At 42.8% G+C, this 15,265-nt stretch overlaps 1 protein-coding gene across 3 annotated transcripts in view; it reads right to left on the bottom strand.

The window, feature by feature from the left end:
* Window positions 1–234: 234 nt before the first annotated feature.
* Window positions 235–15,265, bottom strand: part of DSTYK (dual serine/threonine and tyrosine protein kinase) — a 57,296-nt gene continuing 42,265 nt past the window's right edge. For 2 of the 3 annotated variants that reach the window (XM_059057559.2, XM_067033338.1), the window contains exons 4-13: window positions 13,767–13,999; window positions 13,280–13,363; window positions 12,439–12,615; window positions 11,690–11,819; window positions 11,157–11,313; window positions 10,585–10,717; window positions 8,561–8,674; window positions 5,939–6,053; window positions 3,407–3,541; window positions 235–2,968 (exon numbers count right to left, since the gene is read on the bottom strand). In XM_059057559.2, coding sequence (XP_058913542.1) covers window positions 2,781–2,968; window positions 3,407–3,541; window positions 5,939–6,053; window positions 8,561–8,674; window positions 10,585–10,717; window positions 11,157–11,313; window positions 11,690–11,819; window positions 12,439–12,615; window positions 13,280–13,363; window positions 13,767–13,999 — 1,466 coding nt within the window. In that variant the 3' untranslated portion in view covers window positions 235–2,780. The remainder of the gene's footprint in view (window positions 2,969–3,406; window positions 3,542–5,938; window positions 6,054–8,560; window positions 8,675–10,584; window positions 10,718–11,156; window positions 11,314–11,689; window positions 11,820–12,438; window positions 12,616–13,279; window positions 13,364–13,766; window positions 14,000–15,265) is intronic. The other variant, XM_067033337.1, reaches the window with a different exon arrangement.

Below are 15,265 nucleotides of genomic sequence, written 5' to 3'. Positions count from 1 at the left end.
TCCACTTTGCCCCTTTCTTCTTCGCTCTCCTACCTCCCATTCCCGGGCCCTACCCTCTGGTAGTGGTCATGTCAAGTGCCCAGAGACGGAGAGCAATCCATGGGGGAGAGTAACACGTTCCATCAGTCTCCAAGGCAAACTGAAAGATCTCTAGGGTCCCAGTGGAAATGGAATGGAATAGAGAGCATTCTGTAGACACAGTGAGGTTAAGGGAAGACAAAAGCCAAACAGATATAAACCTAAAACGTTAATGTGATCTTTATTATACAGCACATCTGGTGTTTGTGCACCCCAGAAGTATACACGATACTCTATAAAACCAAACCCAGCCATTCAAAATTACACTAAATGGAAGACTTAACCCATAGTTGCATCTCTGAAAAATATACACAATTAACACTGTCCTGCTGTAACAATATCATGGAAAGAGACAGGTAGCACAGGGAGGGAGAGAGTGTAAGAACTGAAGTTTGTGCCAAAGTAATTTTCTCTTGTTATTGCACTTTTATTCTACACACTTAGTATATTACACTTTTATTTAACACTGTAATAATAAACATTAGTCCTTTGAAACAAACAAAAACATTACATAAAGACAAAAGACAACAAGCTGTCCAGACCAATTTCCTTTTCAACCCTCTGAGTAAGGTGTCCCCCCAGTGTCAGGTGTTCACACACAGTCTCTTCAGTCAGCTCTGTGGACTGGATGTTAACAAAGCAGATAAAGTTAAAAATAAAACGCTTCTCAGAACAGTAGTGTACTTAAAACCCCCAAGGGAGTTTGCCATACAGGTTTCTCAAGTTGACTCCCTTCTAACCCACTTAAACATCACACTAGCCCTAACCCACCCCACCCCCATATTTAGAAGGATAAACCCTCTTTTTTTTCTTTTAAAGAAAAAGTGGGTTATTTGATCCAGCAAATCCAAAAATCAAGCTTTGAAAACTCAAAGAAAGCAACTACTCTTTCAGCAATGGACTCTTCGAGGGCCATTTATTCCACTCTGATGCAGTATGAACTTAGGAGGTTCCCTGATTAGTCAGATGGAATACCACGCATGCCTTCTCTCCAAAGCAAGGCCAGAGGGAGTCTATTCCCCAAAGTGCTGTTATAATCACCAATCCCTTTTGGCTTCTCAGTGCTAAATAATAAGCCAAAAAATAAAGTGTCATTCAGTGCAGTTATCACTTTGCAGCCCTGCTACCCCAAACCACTTTGCTGATCAGGAAAAAACTTTGTCAACACCTCTTTGGCAGCTCAAGTGAAAATGCAAAAAAATGCATTGGAGAGCTGACAGGTACTAGTTGAGAGTTCTACCAGTCCCCTGTTTCTATCCGTGGTAGTAATATATCCCTCCCTTCACTCTTTCCTTGAATTTTAGTGTTAAAAATTAGGAGAAGCTGCTGCCTAGGCTCTGTCCCCTTGAAACTGAGGGAGTCACAAATGACTTCTTTGGTCTGGGAAGAACCAGCACAGTCCTCCTTCCCAGAGAAGTGCAAGGCTTTTGCTCAATCAATGAGCCACTCTCTGCAGAGGATGCAGGGAACTAGGGCATGCCTGTGGGAACCTCACCCCGATGAGCATTCCTCAACGCCCCCAGACTGACCTTGCCGCTGGCTCCCTAGGCACTAAGGCAGCTACTACTCTGGAGCCCCAGGCTCCACCGTGTCTTCTGATTGCTCTGCAGGAAGGTCCGTCCCTCAATTCTGAAGCAACAGAAGCGACCAGACCTCAAGCACATTAAAAATGGCCAGGTAATCATTTTCAGGCTGGGGTAAATTGCCCTAATTAAGTTGGTAAGAAGGATGGAACACAGTAAGGGTAACTCTTTCATCCTATCCTTCTTCCTCCCCCTGCCACAATGTCACCTCACCACGTGGGAGCACAGACAACCAAAGCTAGGAGGTAAAATCTTTAGGACTTTGGCCTTGTTGAGCCCTCTACAGCCCAAGTGCTGCCAGGCCTCTTTGAATATCTAGTGTCTTCCCAAGTAATATACAATACAGTACATTTCATGGCATTGCATCAGTTAAATAATGGATGCCAAGCAACGAAGAACCCCAAATTAGCAGACATTGTTATTCAACAAAAGCAAAGTATACACACGTGTTATACATATGTATTCCTGTACTCAGCCTGCTGAGTGTTTAAATAACACTTCCAAATATCTACATGTGGACTCTGGCTGGCCTGCACCTTTTCTCAGAATACTTTTTAAAAAATGAACTGCAACCACTCATCTCCTTACTAAGCATTAGCCCCTCCCTTGCTTCTCCCTACTCCGGCAAAATACGTGGGCCATCTGCTAGAAAACTGGTGTCTTGAGAGCAGACTAAGCCACAGGGGATAAACTGAAAAGGGACTCTGGGTGGAGAAAAACCTAACCTCCCATGTGTAAACGGAGCTATGAACTAAGATTTCCAAAGAATGTTAGGAATGTGCGCTCCACAATGGGAGCACAGAGTCCTGATTACGCTGGAGTTAAAAGACAGTCCGGAAAAGGGAACTATGTAAGACTTTTCTTGAAATTTCATACAGAAGAGATTTATACTGACTTTTTGGCTAAAGAAATAGCTTGGGCATCAGTGAACTGCTGGATATGCTCACAGCCATCCAACTCTTGCCTATCCGGGAGTCATCTCTGCCTGGGAAGGTCTCAAGTTGCCCAGCAAGCATCAGTCCCCTTGGGAGCTCTCTGTAATGAATGTCAAATTCTTCCCATAGCCAAAAGGTGAGGGGAAGGAAAGAAATAAAGAGTGAAAGAGAAAGGTCTCTGCTTTCAAGTAGAATCCTCGAGTCCTCTGTTTGGCCTCTCAGAATGTGACTTGCATAGCTGGTCCATGATGCCCTGGAGCATGGGTTGGACAATGCCCAAGAGAGGTCTCTGAGAGGGGTCACCATCCCAGCAGGCTTCCATCAACTGCCAGCACTCCTCATCAAACACAGGAAGGCGTTCTGGACGGGCCCCTAGAGAAAGGAGCATGGAAGTAAGACCAGAGGCAGAGAGAAGGAAACCAACACAATGAAGAGGCATGATCAGCTCACAGGCTGATTAGCCAGTTGGGGCTCAGGATGCTAAACAATGCAGTGAGCTTTGGCTTCAGCTGCAAATATCTAGGTTAGAACCTCACAGTAACTGTGATGAAAAACTGGAATACACCGGCATAGGATGTTGAAGAATTAGAAATTTTAAAGATAAAAACCTTTCTGAGAGTTCAGAACCACGCTGCCTGGAAGCAAAGGTTTGACTTAAATGTCTTTTCTGGATTCCATGATGGTTTAAATGTGTATGAAGTCCTGCTGTGGAGTGGCCAGAGAGGAGGACAGGAGGCCGCTGTGGCAGTGCCTGGTCTCAGTCTGCTCTCTCCTGGGGAGTCAAGGCAAAGCAAGGCTCGTGGCTCTTACCTCTCCGCACATTGTTCCAGAGATGGTCTTTGCTGGCACACCTCTCAAATGCCTCAGGGAGCTTGACAGAGCCTGAGCAGATATACCAGAAAAGAATGCCAAAAGCGTAGACATCCACAGAATTATCATACTTCCCTACAGCAAGAAAAGGTGACAAGTAGTGAGCCAGGGAGGGAATCAACAGCATCACCACTAAGTTGCATCTGCAGAGGTCTTTACACATTTTTTCCTAAAGCCTTTAATACCCATTATCTCTTATAACAACCCTGTTAGGCAGGACACATTTATAATGCCCATTTTATAATACAAAAAACTATGGCACTGGGCGGGCTAAAGATTAAAAGAGCCAAGACTAGAACTTGACAAAGGGGAAGGAAAACAGGCCTTTTATTTTAATTTATTTATTTTATATTTCACTGATATTCATTATATTTTGTATTTGATTATTGTTTGTGTAAAGTATTTTTTTATTTTTAAAATAAATAAATTTATTTATTTATTTATTCTTTCATTCATTCATTTTTGGCTGTGTTGGGTCCTGGTTGCTGCGCACGGGCCCTCTCCAGTTGCAGCAAGCAGGGGCCGCTCTTAGCTGCGGTACACCGCCTTCTCATTGCGGTGGTTCCTCCTGTTGCAGAGCACCGGCTCCAGGCATGCGGGCTTCAGTAGTTGCAGCACTCGGGCTCAGTAGTTGTGGCTCACGGGCTTAGTGGCTCTGCGGCACGTGGGATCTTCCCGGACCAGGGCTCGAACCCGTGTCCCCTGCATTGGCAGGCAGATTCTTAACCACTGCGCCACCTAGGAAGTCCAGGCCTTTATTTTAATGGGACAATCAAAAAGATTAATCCTGAAAGGGCATGTTAGGGAAATAAAGTTGGGAAATAAAATTGGTGGGTAGATAGGTTGGAACCATAACATAAAGATTTTTAAAGTCGGACAGAAGAGTCTGGATTTGATGGACAGCAGGAGTCATTTACGCTTTAGAGCGGAGGTGACATGAAGAAAATATTTTAGAAAGATTATTTTTACAGCAGTAGGATGAACTGCAGTAGAAATAATCAAATGAATTTAAATATGCAGTAGCCAAGATAAAATAATAAAAGTGGGAATAGAAATTTTTTTTAAAGTCAGGGAAAGAAAAATGTCTACTTCTTTTCAATGTGCGTAGGACTACAGCTATCCAACTAACTCCTAATCATTATATCACTCAATGAAGGCTTGGGGGAAGACTTGTGGCTAATGAGAGAAATCCAAATATTATAAATTGCTAATCTTAAGTCTTACCAATACTAATGAGTGAGTGACCTGCCATTCCCTTTCCACCTTCCCTGGCAATGACGTAACCTTCCTCATCCATTCAGGCTCAAAACCTCAGAGTCATCTTTTAGTCATTCTTTTCTCTTCATCACCCATATCAAGTTAAAGACAAAATCTTGCCCATCCTTCCTCTGAATTGATCTCAAATCTGTAACATCTTTTGTTTCAGCACTACTACCAACTTAATTCTAGGTCTGGTCTCCACCACTGATCTCCCTACTTGGCTCTTTCCATGAACATCTCTTTTCATCCCTCACCTGTTCAAAAGCCCAAGAGCTCCTTACTTCTTCCACATCAAGCCTTCACTCCACTGCATGAATTTCAAGCTCAAATATATCTTATCTCCAACTTGTTTGCTATTACTTCCCGAACTGATTTCTTTCCCATCATGCTTATTTCTAATCGGCAATTTTGCTCCTAATTCCTCTCCCTCAGCCTCCAGAATTTTCTCTCCTACCTAACATGGTTGGACTCTAGAGACAGAAGGACCTAAATTCCAATCCCAGCCTCATTACTTCCAGCTCAGTGTTTTGGGGTGGGTTTCTTCATCAGTCTGGCCTCAACTTTATCCATGACATGGACATAAAAATGCATCAGTATCACCACAGAATTGTCATGAGGATTAAATGGAACAAAATATATGATATAACATACCCACAGTGGCTAGCTCAAAGAATATATTAATAAATATACTGAGTTCCCTTCCCACCTACCAAATTTTCCAGATCTCATTCAGTTTCTATCCAGAATTTCACCTCTACCACAAAACCATCTAAAATTTCTTCCCTGAACACCAACATTACATTATGTAGCACTTAATCACATGTTGTCTTATACTGCTTCTTAATTATTTTACCTCTCAATATATCTCTGTCAACTGTAAGTTCTTTAATGATAGAGGACAACTCTTATTATATAGGAGTTATTCAATTAATACTTTAGGATTAAATAATTGGTTGACTATGGCAATGATGGCACTAGCAGCCCAGAGAGACATCCAAAAGAACAGTTGGTGACTCCCATTTACACTTTTCTTTCTTGCCCCTTTACCTCTTCACTTGTCCCCCTACTTGTCTTAGGTTTCCCCTGTTCTGGTTTCTCCCCTGCCTGTGCCAGAACTGCCAGTAGTACTTGTGGATACTACTTACCCCAAAGGGCAGCACTTCGTTAAAACATGGAGCACTGCCCAAACCCACTCCCTGCCCTTCAGCTTACCTGTGAAAAGTTCAGGGGCCATATGAATTGGTGTCCCCACAATGCTGCCTGACATCATGGCCTCTGGCTTGCAGAATCCTAAGTCAGTGATCTTGGCACGGTTCTGCTTGTCCAACTGCCAACAAAGCAAGGTGAGAGTCATCCTATGCCTGGTCCTGCACATAGCGCTCAGCTGCATACCCAAGCTCAAAAGTAGGCATCTACCTCACAGCAGTACTTAATCAACTCTGCCTCTATTCTCCCTGTCTCTAGATTCACTCCCATTACTGTCTTCTCCCCATACTGTAAACAACCTGATGGCAAGGACTGTCTTTTTCATCTTTGTATCCCCAGCACTTAGCATAGTGCCTAGCACATATCAGGAGCTTAGCAAATCTTGGAAGAATGAATAAGTGAAGGACACTGAGGAAAGTATTATTAGTTCCTGATTATTCTCCTCTGACCTCCAGAACCCAGGGCAGAAAGTTGCTAAATAAGAAGGTTGAGGTCCTCTGGTCAGCTGAGGAGGGTTTTTTAATTCCCTCTAGTTTCCTTTCCTGAGGTCCAAGACAATAAATCTGTCCCAGATGAATGGATAAAGAAGATGTATATATATATATATATATATATATATATATATATATATATATACACACACACAATGGAATACTACTCAGCCATAAAAAAGAACGAAACAGTACAGTAACATGATGGAACTAGAGATTATCAAAAGAAGTGAAGTGAGTCAGACAGAAAAAGACAAATATCATACGGTATCACTTCTATGTGGAATCTAAAATATTATACAAATGAACTTATTTACACAACAGAAGCAGACTCACAGATATAGAAAACAAACTTATGGTTACCAAAGGGGAAAGGGGGTAGGGGAGGGATAAATTAGGAGTTTGGGATTAGCATATAACAACTTCTATATATAAAACAGATAACAAGATCCTATTGTATAGCACAGGGAACTGCATTCAATATCTTGTAATAACATAAAATGGAAAAGAATACGAAAAGGAATATATATGTAGAACTGAATCATTTTGCTGTACACCAGAAACTAACACATTATAAATCAACTATACTTCAATAAAAATAAAAATTTTTAAAAAAAATCTGTCTCATTTGGCTATTGACAAGCTTCAGCCTATAATTTTAGGAAGATATTTCCCTCCCCCCAAAACTGCTATCATCTTTATATATCATTTTTTTAAAATAAATTTATTTTTTGGCTGTGTTGGGTCTTCATTGCTGCACATGGGCTTTCTCTAGTTGTGGCGAGTGGGGGCTACTCTTCGTTGTGGTGCGTGGGCTTCTCATTGTGGTGGCTTCCTTTGTTTCAGAGCACGGGCTCTAGGCACACAGACTTCAGTACTTGTGGCACGTGGGCTCAGTAGTTGTGGCTCGCAGGCTTAGTTGCTCCACGGCATGTGGGATCTTCCCAGACCAGTGCTCAAACCTGTGTCCCCTGCACTGGCAGGCGGATTCTCAACCACTGAGCCACCAGGGAAGCCCTCTTTATATATCATTTAAGTGTTGCCAGAGACACTTCAATGATAATCCAATATATTTTCAAAAGGAGTATGTCAAAAGATTCTTTATAATTTAGATAACAGGACTGGTAGGTTCATGACTATCCTACCTTTTAAGGTGTGTTTACCCATCTCAGTCCTCATCCAGCATCTCAAACCCTAAGCAATAACAAGACCTGGAATCCTCAAAAATATCAATGTCACAAAAGCAAAAAAAGGCAGGACTATTCTAGATTAAGAGGCTAAAGAAACATGACAAAATGCACTGTATGATCCTTGGATTGGATCCTGGGCTAAACAAACAAATAGACCATATTTGGGATAGTTGAACATATTTGGGACAACTGGAAAATGTTAATATAGACTGTGTATTAACTAATAATATTGTAACAATTTAAACTTCTTGGGTGTGAATAATGGCATTTTAATTAAGTAGAAGAATGTCCTTTTCCTTAGAAGATACAAGCTGAAGTATATAGGAGTAAAGTTTTATCTGCAAGTTACTCTCATATAGTTCAGTAAAAAGTGTGTGTGTGGGCTTCCCTGGTGGCGCAGTGGTTGAGAATCCACCTGCCGATGCAGGGGACATGGGTTCGTGCCCCGGTCCGGGAAGATCCCACATGCCGCAGAGCAGCTGGGCCCGTGAGCCATGGCCGTTGAGCCTGCGCGTCTGGAGTCTGTGCTCCGCAACGGGAGAGGCCACAACAGTGAGAGGCCCGCGTACCGCAAAAAAAAAAAAAAAAAAAAAAAAAAAAGTGTGTGTGTGTGAAGAAAGAGAGAGACAGAAACAAAGAGAATACACTAGGAAAGAGAATATGAATCTGGGTGAACAGTATGTGGGTCTTCATTGTACCACTCTTTTAGCTTTTCTGTAAGTTAAAATTTTCTCAACAGTGTTGGGAGAAAAAATCTTAAGCAATATAAGCTAGGCCTATGATGCAACTCCTCCCTAAGCTTCAAGTCCAAGATACCATCATCCACTCTGCTGTTAACTGGTCACAGTCTTTTCCTGTGACCGAATTTACATTTATGTGTACCTCCTTCCAAAGGTCACTTACACATAGAGACAGGGAGTTATCTTGGGGAAACAGCTCTTACTCACCAGCACATTTTTCAGTTTGATATCACGGTGGACAAGTCCCTGGCTGTGCAGGAAGCGGATTCCTTCCACCACATCTAGTGCTATCTGCAAACGGGTCTCCAGGGTCAGCCCAGCCTTGGGGAGACAAAAGGGTTTACTTGTCACTAAGAAGACAACTCCTCAATCCAACTTGCTTATACCAACGAAGTGTTCCTTCTGTGAGATACTGAAAGACTGACGACACTAGGGTACACAAGGACAGAAAAGTGAATGAGAATAAGGGAAGAAGAAGGCAGTTAGGAGAGGGAAATAAAGGAAAAGCAAGAAAGGGCAAGCCATAAGGGCCAGATCAAATCCCTTGGAGGCAGCACTTAGGCCAGCTGGATGATCCCCAGATGTGACTAGCAGAGCCACAACCAAACGCCTGAAGGCATGAGTGCATCTCTAACCCCGAACAAACTCTAGAACTGCCTTAGAGGCTCAAACTGAGTATTTCTAGGACTCTCAGGCAGATTTACTTCCATTGCTTTGTACGACTGGTTAGCCTTTGGTTTTACAGATTCAAATACCAAAGTCACTCATCTTACTTCTACCAAGCCTCCAATTTAGGGTCTTTTGAATTCTGGAGAATGTTATATCACTCATCCAAAAGCCCATATATGGTTCTCTAACCCCCTTATGGAAAAGCATCACATGGTGCTTAGCTTAACTCCCCTGAAATGAAGAAGGAAAGCTACTTGCAGAGTCATTTTTTTCACCGTATGGATTTCTCATGGCTCCTGCAAGCATTTCTAAGGATTCTCCTGTCTTATTCCATATAAACTGGTACAAGAGGCACCTGTGAGAAGGGACCTACCAGATACTCCGGGGTTAGCTTTTCCAGCTCCAATGTAGAGGACAAACAAAAGAAACCTCTCTATTTCCCTGCTGGTGGCTGTTTTAGATGAGGGGAACTCAACATTCAACCGAGGGTATTTCACCTTCATTCAAAATCTTTCGCTTCTCACTGTCTACAGCAGAATTTGAATGCTATGGAACTCTTAACATTTTTGGTCTTCTATAATTTGTTCCCAACGTTTCTTTGCATATTATCTCCCCTCTATTCCCCACATGAACCAGCTGCTCCAACAGTCAGTGTCCTTCAAATGTTCTGGGCACTAAGCTATTCCTTCCCCCTGGTATGACCTCTTCTTTCCATCTGCCCAAATTTTACCCATCAGGGTTCAATTATCCAACTCAAATGCCACCTGTTCATGAAATATTCACTGACCACAATTATTTTATTTTATTTAATTTTAAAAAATTTTTTTAAAATTTATTTTTGGCTATGTTGGGTCTTCATTGCTACGTGCGGGCTTGCTCTAGTTGTGGTGAGCAGGGGCTACTCTTCATTGTGGTGCGCGGGCTTCTCATTGCGGTGGCTTCTCTTGTTGCAGAGCACGGGCTCTAGGCACACAGGCTTCAGTAGTTGCAGCACATGGGCTCAGCAATTGTGGCGTGGGGGCTTAGTTGCTCCGCGGCATGTGGGATCTTCCCAGACCAGGGATCGAATCCGTGTCCCCTGCACTGGCAGGCTGATTCTTAACCATTGTGCCACCAGGGAAGTCCCTACAATTCTTTTAAAAGCCCCTGGCCAATTATACTTTTTGATATCCCCTTATGTTGCTTAATACAGGGCCTTGTACAAAGTAGTCACTAATAAATATTTGTTGACAACAAAAACTAGCTTAATTCACTGAGAACAAAAAAAGAGAAAGAATAGCAGAGTTATAGGAAGCTTCTGCTCTTCTGTGTAGTCTAGATTTTTACACTACCACGAGAGGTAAAAGTGGTGAACTGCAGTATTCTGGATATAAACTGGGCAAAAAAACATGTTCTGAGACATTTTTTAGGTTTTTGGAAATGAAGGTAATAAAGCTTGATTACTCCAACACTGTCTTATGAGAGCTAGAGGCTCTGAATAAAGAAGAAAGGAGGAAAGGCCAGAAAGGAACCTGCGGATCTGGCTGCCAGCTGGACGTCACTTGTTCCTCGCCCTGCCTCACCTTCAGCCCACTGTAGAGGTCCCGGTGCAGCCGCTCCATAATGAGCAGCACAGCGATGCTGGAGCCACCACCATAGTTATAGTCGATGACGGAACCGTGCAGATCCACCAGTCGCTCATGCTTCGGCAGAGACCTGGTGAGAAGCGGAAAGGTCTGGGCTAGAGCTAACCTTGCATAGCATGTCACTATAGTGGAAGAAATAACTCTGAGACCGTGCATAGTCCAGGCCCAGAGGTAATAGCTCTCAGTACAGAGAGAGGGCAAAGAGAATGGCCTCTCTAATGAGGACAGAGAATTAGGGAATCTAAAAACTGACAGGCCTTAAGGACTAAGGAAGAAAGGGAAGGATGGGTCTGAGAAATTAGGATGGTGAGGAAAGGGCAGGTAAAGGCAGGAAAGGCCTTGAAGAGAGCACATTTCTGGGCCAGACACTGGAATACTGGTCTACAACATTTTGAGACATAGGAATGGAGAGACAAGGTATACTATAGCTCTTGGTATAAAATTTATACCGGGCTTCTAGCTTCTTCTCTGGATAGTTCCCCACAAAGATGAATGAGACCAGAACCTACCTCATGTAGTGGAACTCCAAAGCTAGGTCATTCCAGTGCTTCTCATCTGGAGGGACAACCGACTTGAGGGCACAAGGGAAGTGTCCCCCCCAGTTGTCACACAGGTACACCACACCATACTGGCCCCGGCCCAGTTCCTGTCCCAGTTTAGGTTTACCTATAAGGTACAGAGACAGAGATAAGGCAGGAAGGATGGGAACTTGCTGGGCAACCTCCCTAAGATTCTTAGACATGGACCTGCCTAGAAGCAGGAAGTCATAACTATGCCAGGGGAAGAAATCTGGATGTTTCCTAAACCAATAGTAAACTAACTGGTTTAATTTAAATAAACTTTGATTGTGTTATTTGAACTATATAAATAGCAGGACCAAAGAGACTTCATCAGAAATTCAAAAATACATCAATGGGTGTTTAGGCAGCTTCGCAAGGAAGCAGCTTTAGACGCTGGGATTCTCCAGGGTTGGACATGAGGATGTCAGGTATCCAGAATCTTCCTCCTCCAATTTACTAGGGAAAAAAAAATAAGGACTCACGATGCAGCAAGACATCCTGTAAAGAACGGCTTTCCAGCGAAAGGCGGGCCAGGCGGGGAGCATGATCTTTCCGAACCTTCAGCCATAGATCTTCAGTTTTCTCCAACCGGCCTGAGTGGCCAGCTTCCAGCTGGGAAGGAAAAAGAAGAAGAAATATGACTTATCAGGTCCCCAGCTTTGGCTTCCTCACTTATTATATAGGGATAATAATATCTACCTCATGAGGATACCTGTGAGAATTAAATAAGATATATGTAACATAGCTCAGAGATTGGCAGATAGTGAGCATTCATTAAGTAATACTTCTTCTTCCTGGATGCATAATCACATCTACCCACCCATCCCTCCACACACATGTACACATGCACACGTGCACACCCCAAAGGGATAAGCAGATGTCACATAACTGCAAACTACTATGGAAGTTGGAATGTCATCCCTTTCTGTCACTCATTCCTAAAATACTATAAAAACTCATATAAAATTCCTACCCCTCGATTTTCATTCCTCACTCAGTGAAGTGGGGAGACATTGAGTTCCCTCCATTCTCTCTAGAGTTAGAAAAATATCCACATGAAAAATTTACTGATGAAACAACCTGTAACTTAGTATTATCCTTTAACAGAATAGAAAGGAAATATACTGACGATTTTTAAAAAATTATGTAGACAGCAGTAGACAAAACATTCCACAGTGGGTGAGGTTCCTCTCCGATTGATCCAGCTGTATGTCCTTTCCTATATACCCACCTGCCGCAAGGAGGCTGCAAAGGCCTCATGAGAACTGTTGAGCCGAGTCCGGAATTGGCTGCAAATGCTTTTGGCCAACTTGGAGGCACTGAGGCTCTCAATGGCTTCCTGGGCCACCTTTCTCTTCCACTCTAGTGTGATGGCAGGTGGGCTCACCCATGTGATGCGCTGGATGATCTGTCAGGATGAGGACAGTGAGAACACTGAGGGATGGGAGACAGGAACCACTAGGAAGAACCAACACCCCTCCCTCTCTGGGTTACCCACTCATTAGGCCAGGATCTTAAGATACGAGCTGTATGAAGGCCAGCACTCCTCTCCAATTCCATCTACCTCAAAATCGGGGCTCAGCCCAACGGAAAGCATCAAAGAACACTAGGCCTAGTCTGCATGCTCACACATCAATACATTACATTCAGTACTGGGGGTGCCTGATAAAATCCCCTTCTAAATACAGCAAATAACTCTACGTAAGAGTCAGATGCAACATCAGAAAGGAAACCACACTCATGGCCTCTGGCAACAAAGCCTGGTTCTGAGAAAACACTTAGGTTGGGAAAAAGAAATATGAAGGAGCTACAGAAGCAGGGTTTTATGGCTCCATAAAATATCATTTAGACACATCACCTTTAAGAGTTAAAGGGGGCACTGTTAATAATTATTTCAGAACAGGCATAAACCAGGATTCTCCCAGGCAGGCAAACCAGGACAAATGGCCACCTGCCCTGACAGACATCAGTTTGTTTAGAACAGACATCCTAGACATCAGTTTCTGTTGGAGTGACCAAGATTCACCTAAGCCAACTAGGGGCTGAAAAACACTTCCCTAAACAACCTCTACCTGTTTGATTTGCTCCCACAGCATCCTTGTAACTGAGGACCCTGAGTGAAATGTGACTTCAACATGATAGGCAGCATTTAAGATCTGAAAGAGAGTATACAAATGAAAGTCAATATTCCCTGAGTAGAGTGGCTAATTAAAAATGCAATAAATTATATTTATTTCAAGAACATGGTCCAGTTTCAAGGTTCCCAAATCTATCCCTCAGTATATGTGCAGAGTCAATGCAGGCTGATCATCTATATTTGGTGACTATTTGGGCTCCTTTACTTCATCTTCATCTTCTTGCTCATTGACTTAACTGCAATTTAACAGTTCACAAGCACATCCCACAGGCAGTGGTCATGAGACAGGAAAACAAAATAAAATTCAAACTGGACTGGCAAAAAGCTGAAAGGGAAATTCTTGACTAACTTGAAGCTGGGTTCGTGGGTGGATTCTGTTTCATGTGTTATCTGTGACACGCTCTTAACTACCCTTTGAGTACCTGTTTGAGATAGTTACTGGTGATGTGAACCGAGACATCCTGAGACTTCTCCAGGCTCTGCAGACACCGTTCCAGGGTTCCGACGAAGCTCTCACGTAGGTAATCCACAGAGCTGATCAGCTTGTTAGCCACTGCTTGATTAAGCCGGGAGATGATGAGTTCCTGGATCTGTCGGATGCAGCATTTGATCTCTCTGGTGCCCACTGGTTCTCCATTCTCAGGGACAATGACATCTATGGAGGCAGAGCAAAAAGCTAGTTGGCTGTGAGGGGAAGGGGCAGGCACACTGAATAAAGGCAGCTCCCAAGTCAGACCCAAGGAGCTACCATGAACAACAGCTACTAAACGCATATGGCTGACAAACTGACTCTCAGTATGACTATGGGCCATGCAATCCTCAACTACTTAAGGCATCTAAGAATCGTGAGAAGGAGCAACTGTGTACAGAATGAACCTATTGATTTTGTCAGCTCTTATATCACATTTATAGATTATAGGGGGAACAACATTTATTGACTGCAGACTATTTGAAATGCACAGTAAGTATTTTTCATATGTAATCTAATTTAATCCCAACAACAAAACACTGTCAGGGGTATATTACTGGTTATATTTTATATGTCAGGAAAAAGCCTCAAAGAGAGAATAAAGTAGGCACTGGGAAGGGATGGTACAGTTAGGAAGTAATACAGCATCTGAACCCAAAGCTCATGGATTCCAAAGCCTCCGATCTTTGTAATAATTCACACTTCCTAGCATATTAATGAGAAAAATCCAAGAGTCAAGAATTCAATTTTAATCAACTACTAGAGAAATAAAAAGTAAAACTGGAACGTTGTCCCCACTATGCTATTAGCTGTCAGGATTAGAAAAGTCTGTTTTGCAAACCAGAGGACATAAGAACTTAAGAGAAGACAAATCACCTATAAAAACTCCACTCCTAAAAAGGCCCTCTCTAATGTTAGAAACTTATATTGGTACCACCTCTTTGGAAGAAATTTGGAAATATCTATCGAAAATTTAAGCTAACCAACCAACAAACAAAAGAAATCAATACACCCTTTGACCCAACTATTGTTTCTGCTTCTAGGAATTATTTTTCTAGAAATATACACTTACAAGTCTCAAATACATGCATGCACAATGATGATCAATGCAGTATACTCTGAGAAAGAAAGAAAGAAAGAAAGAAAGAAAGAAAGAAAGAAAGAAAGAAAGAAAGAAAGAAAGAAAGAAAGAAAGAGAAAGAAAGAAAGAAAGGGAGGAAGAGAAAGAAGGAAGGAAGGAAGGAAAGAAGGAAGGAAGGAAGAAAGAAAGGAAGAAAGGGGCTTCCCTGGTGGCTCAGTGGATTAGAATCCGCCTGCCAATGCAGGGGACCCAGGTTCGAGCCCTGCTCCGGGACGATCCCACATGGCTGTGGAGCAGCTGGGCCCGTGAGCCACAACTACCGAACCTGCACTCTGGAGCCCACAAGCCACAACTACTGAGCCCGTGTGCTA

This window comes from Kogia breviceps, chromosome 1 (genome assembly GCF_026419965.1).
Source record: "Kogia breviceps isolate mKogBre1 chromosome 1, mKogBre1 haplotype 1, whole genome shotgun sequence".
NCBI classification, from domain to species: domain Eukaryota; kingdom Metazoa; phylum Chordata; class Mammalia; order Artiodactyla; family Physeteridae; genus Kogia; species Kogia breviceps.
Note: the sequence above shows the minus strand (reverse complement) of the source record. Positions and strands in the feature narration are given on the sequence as shown.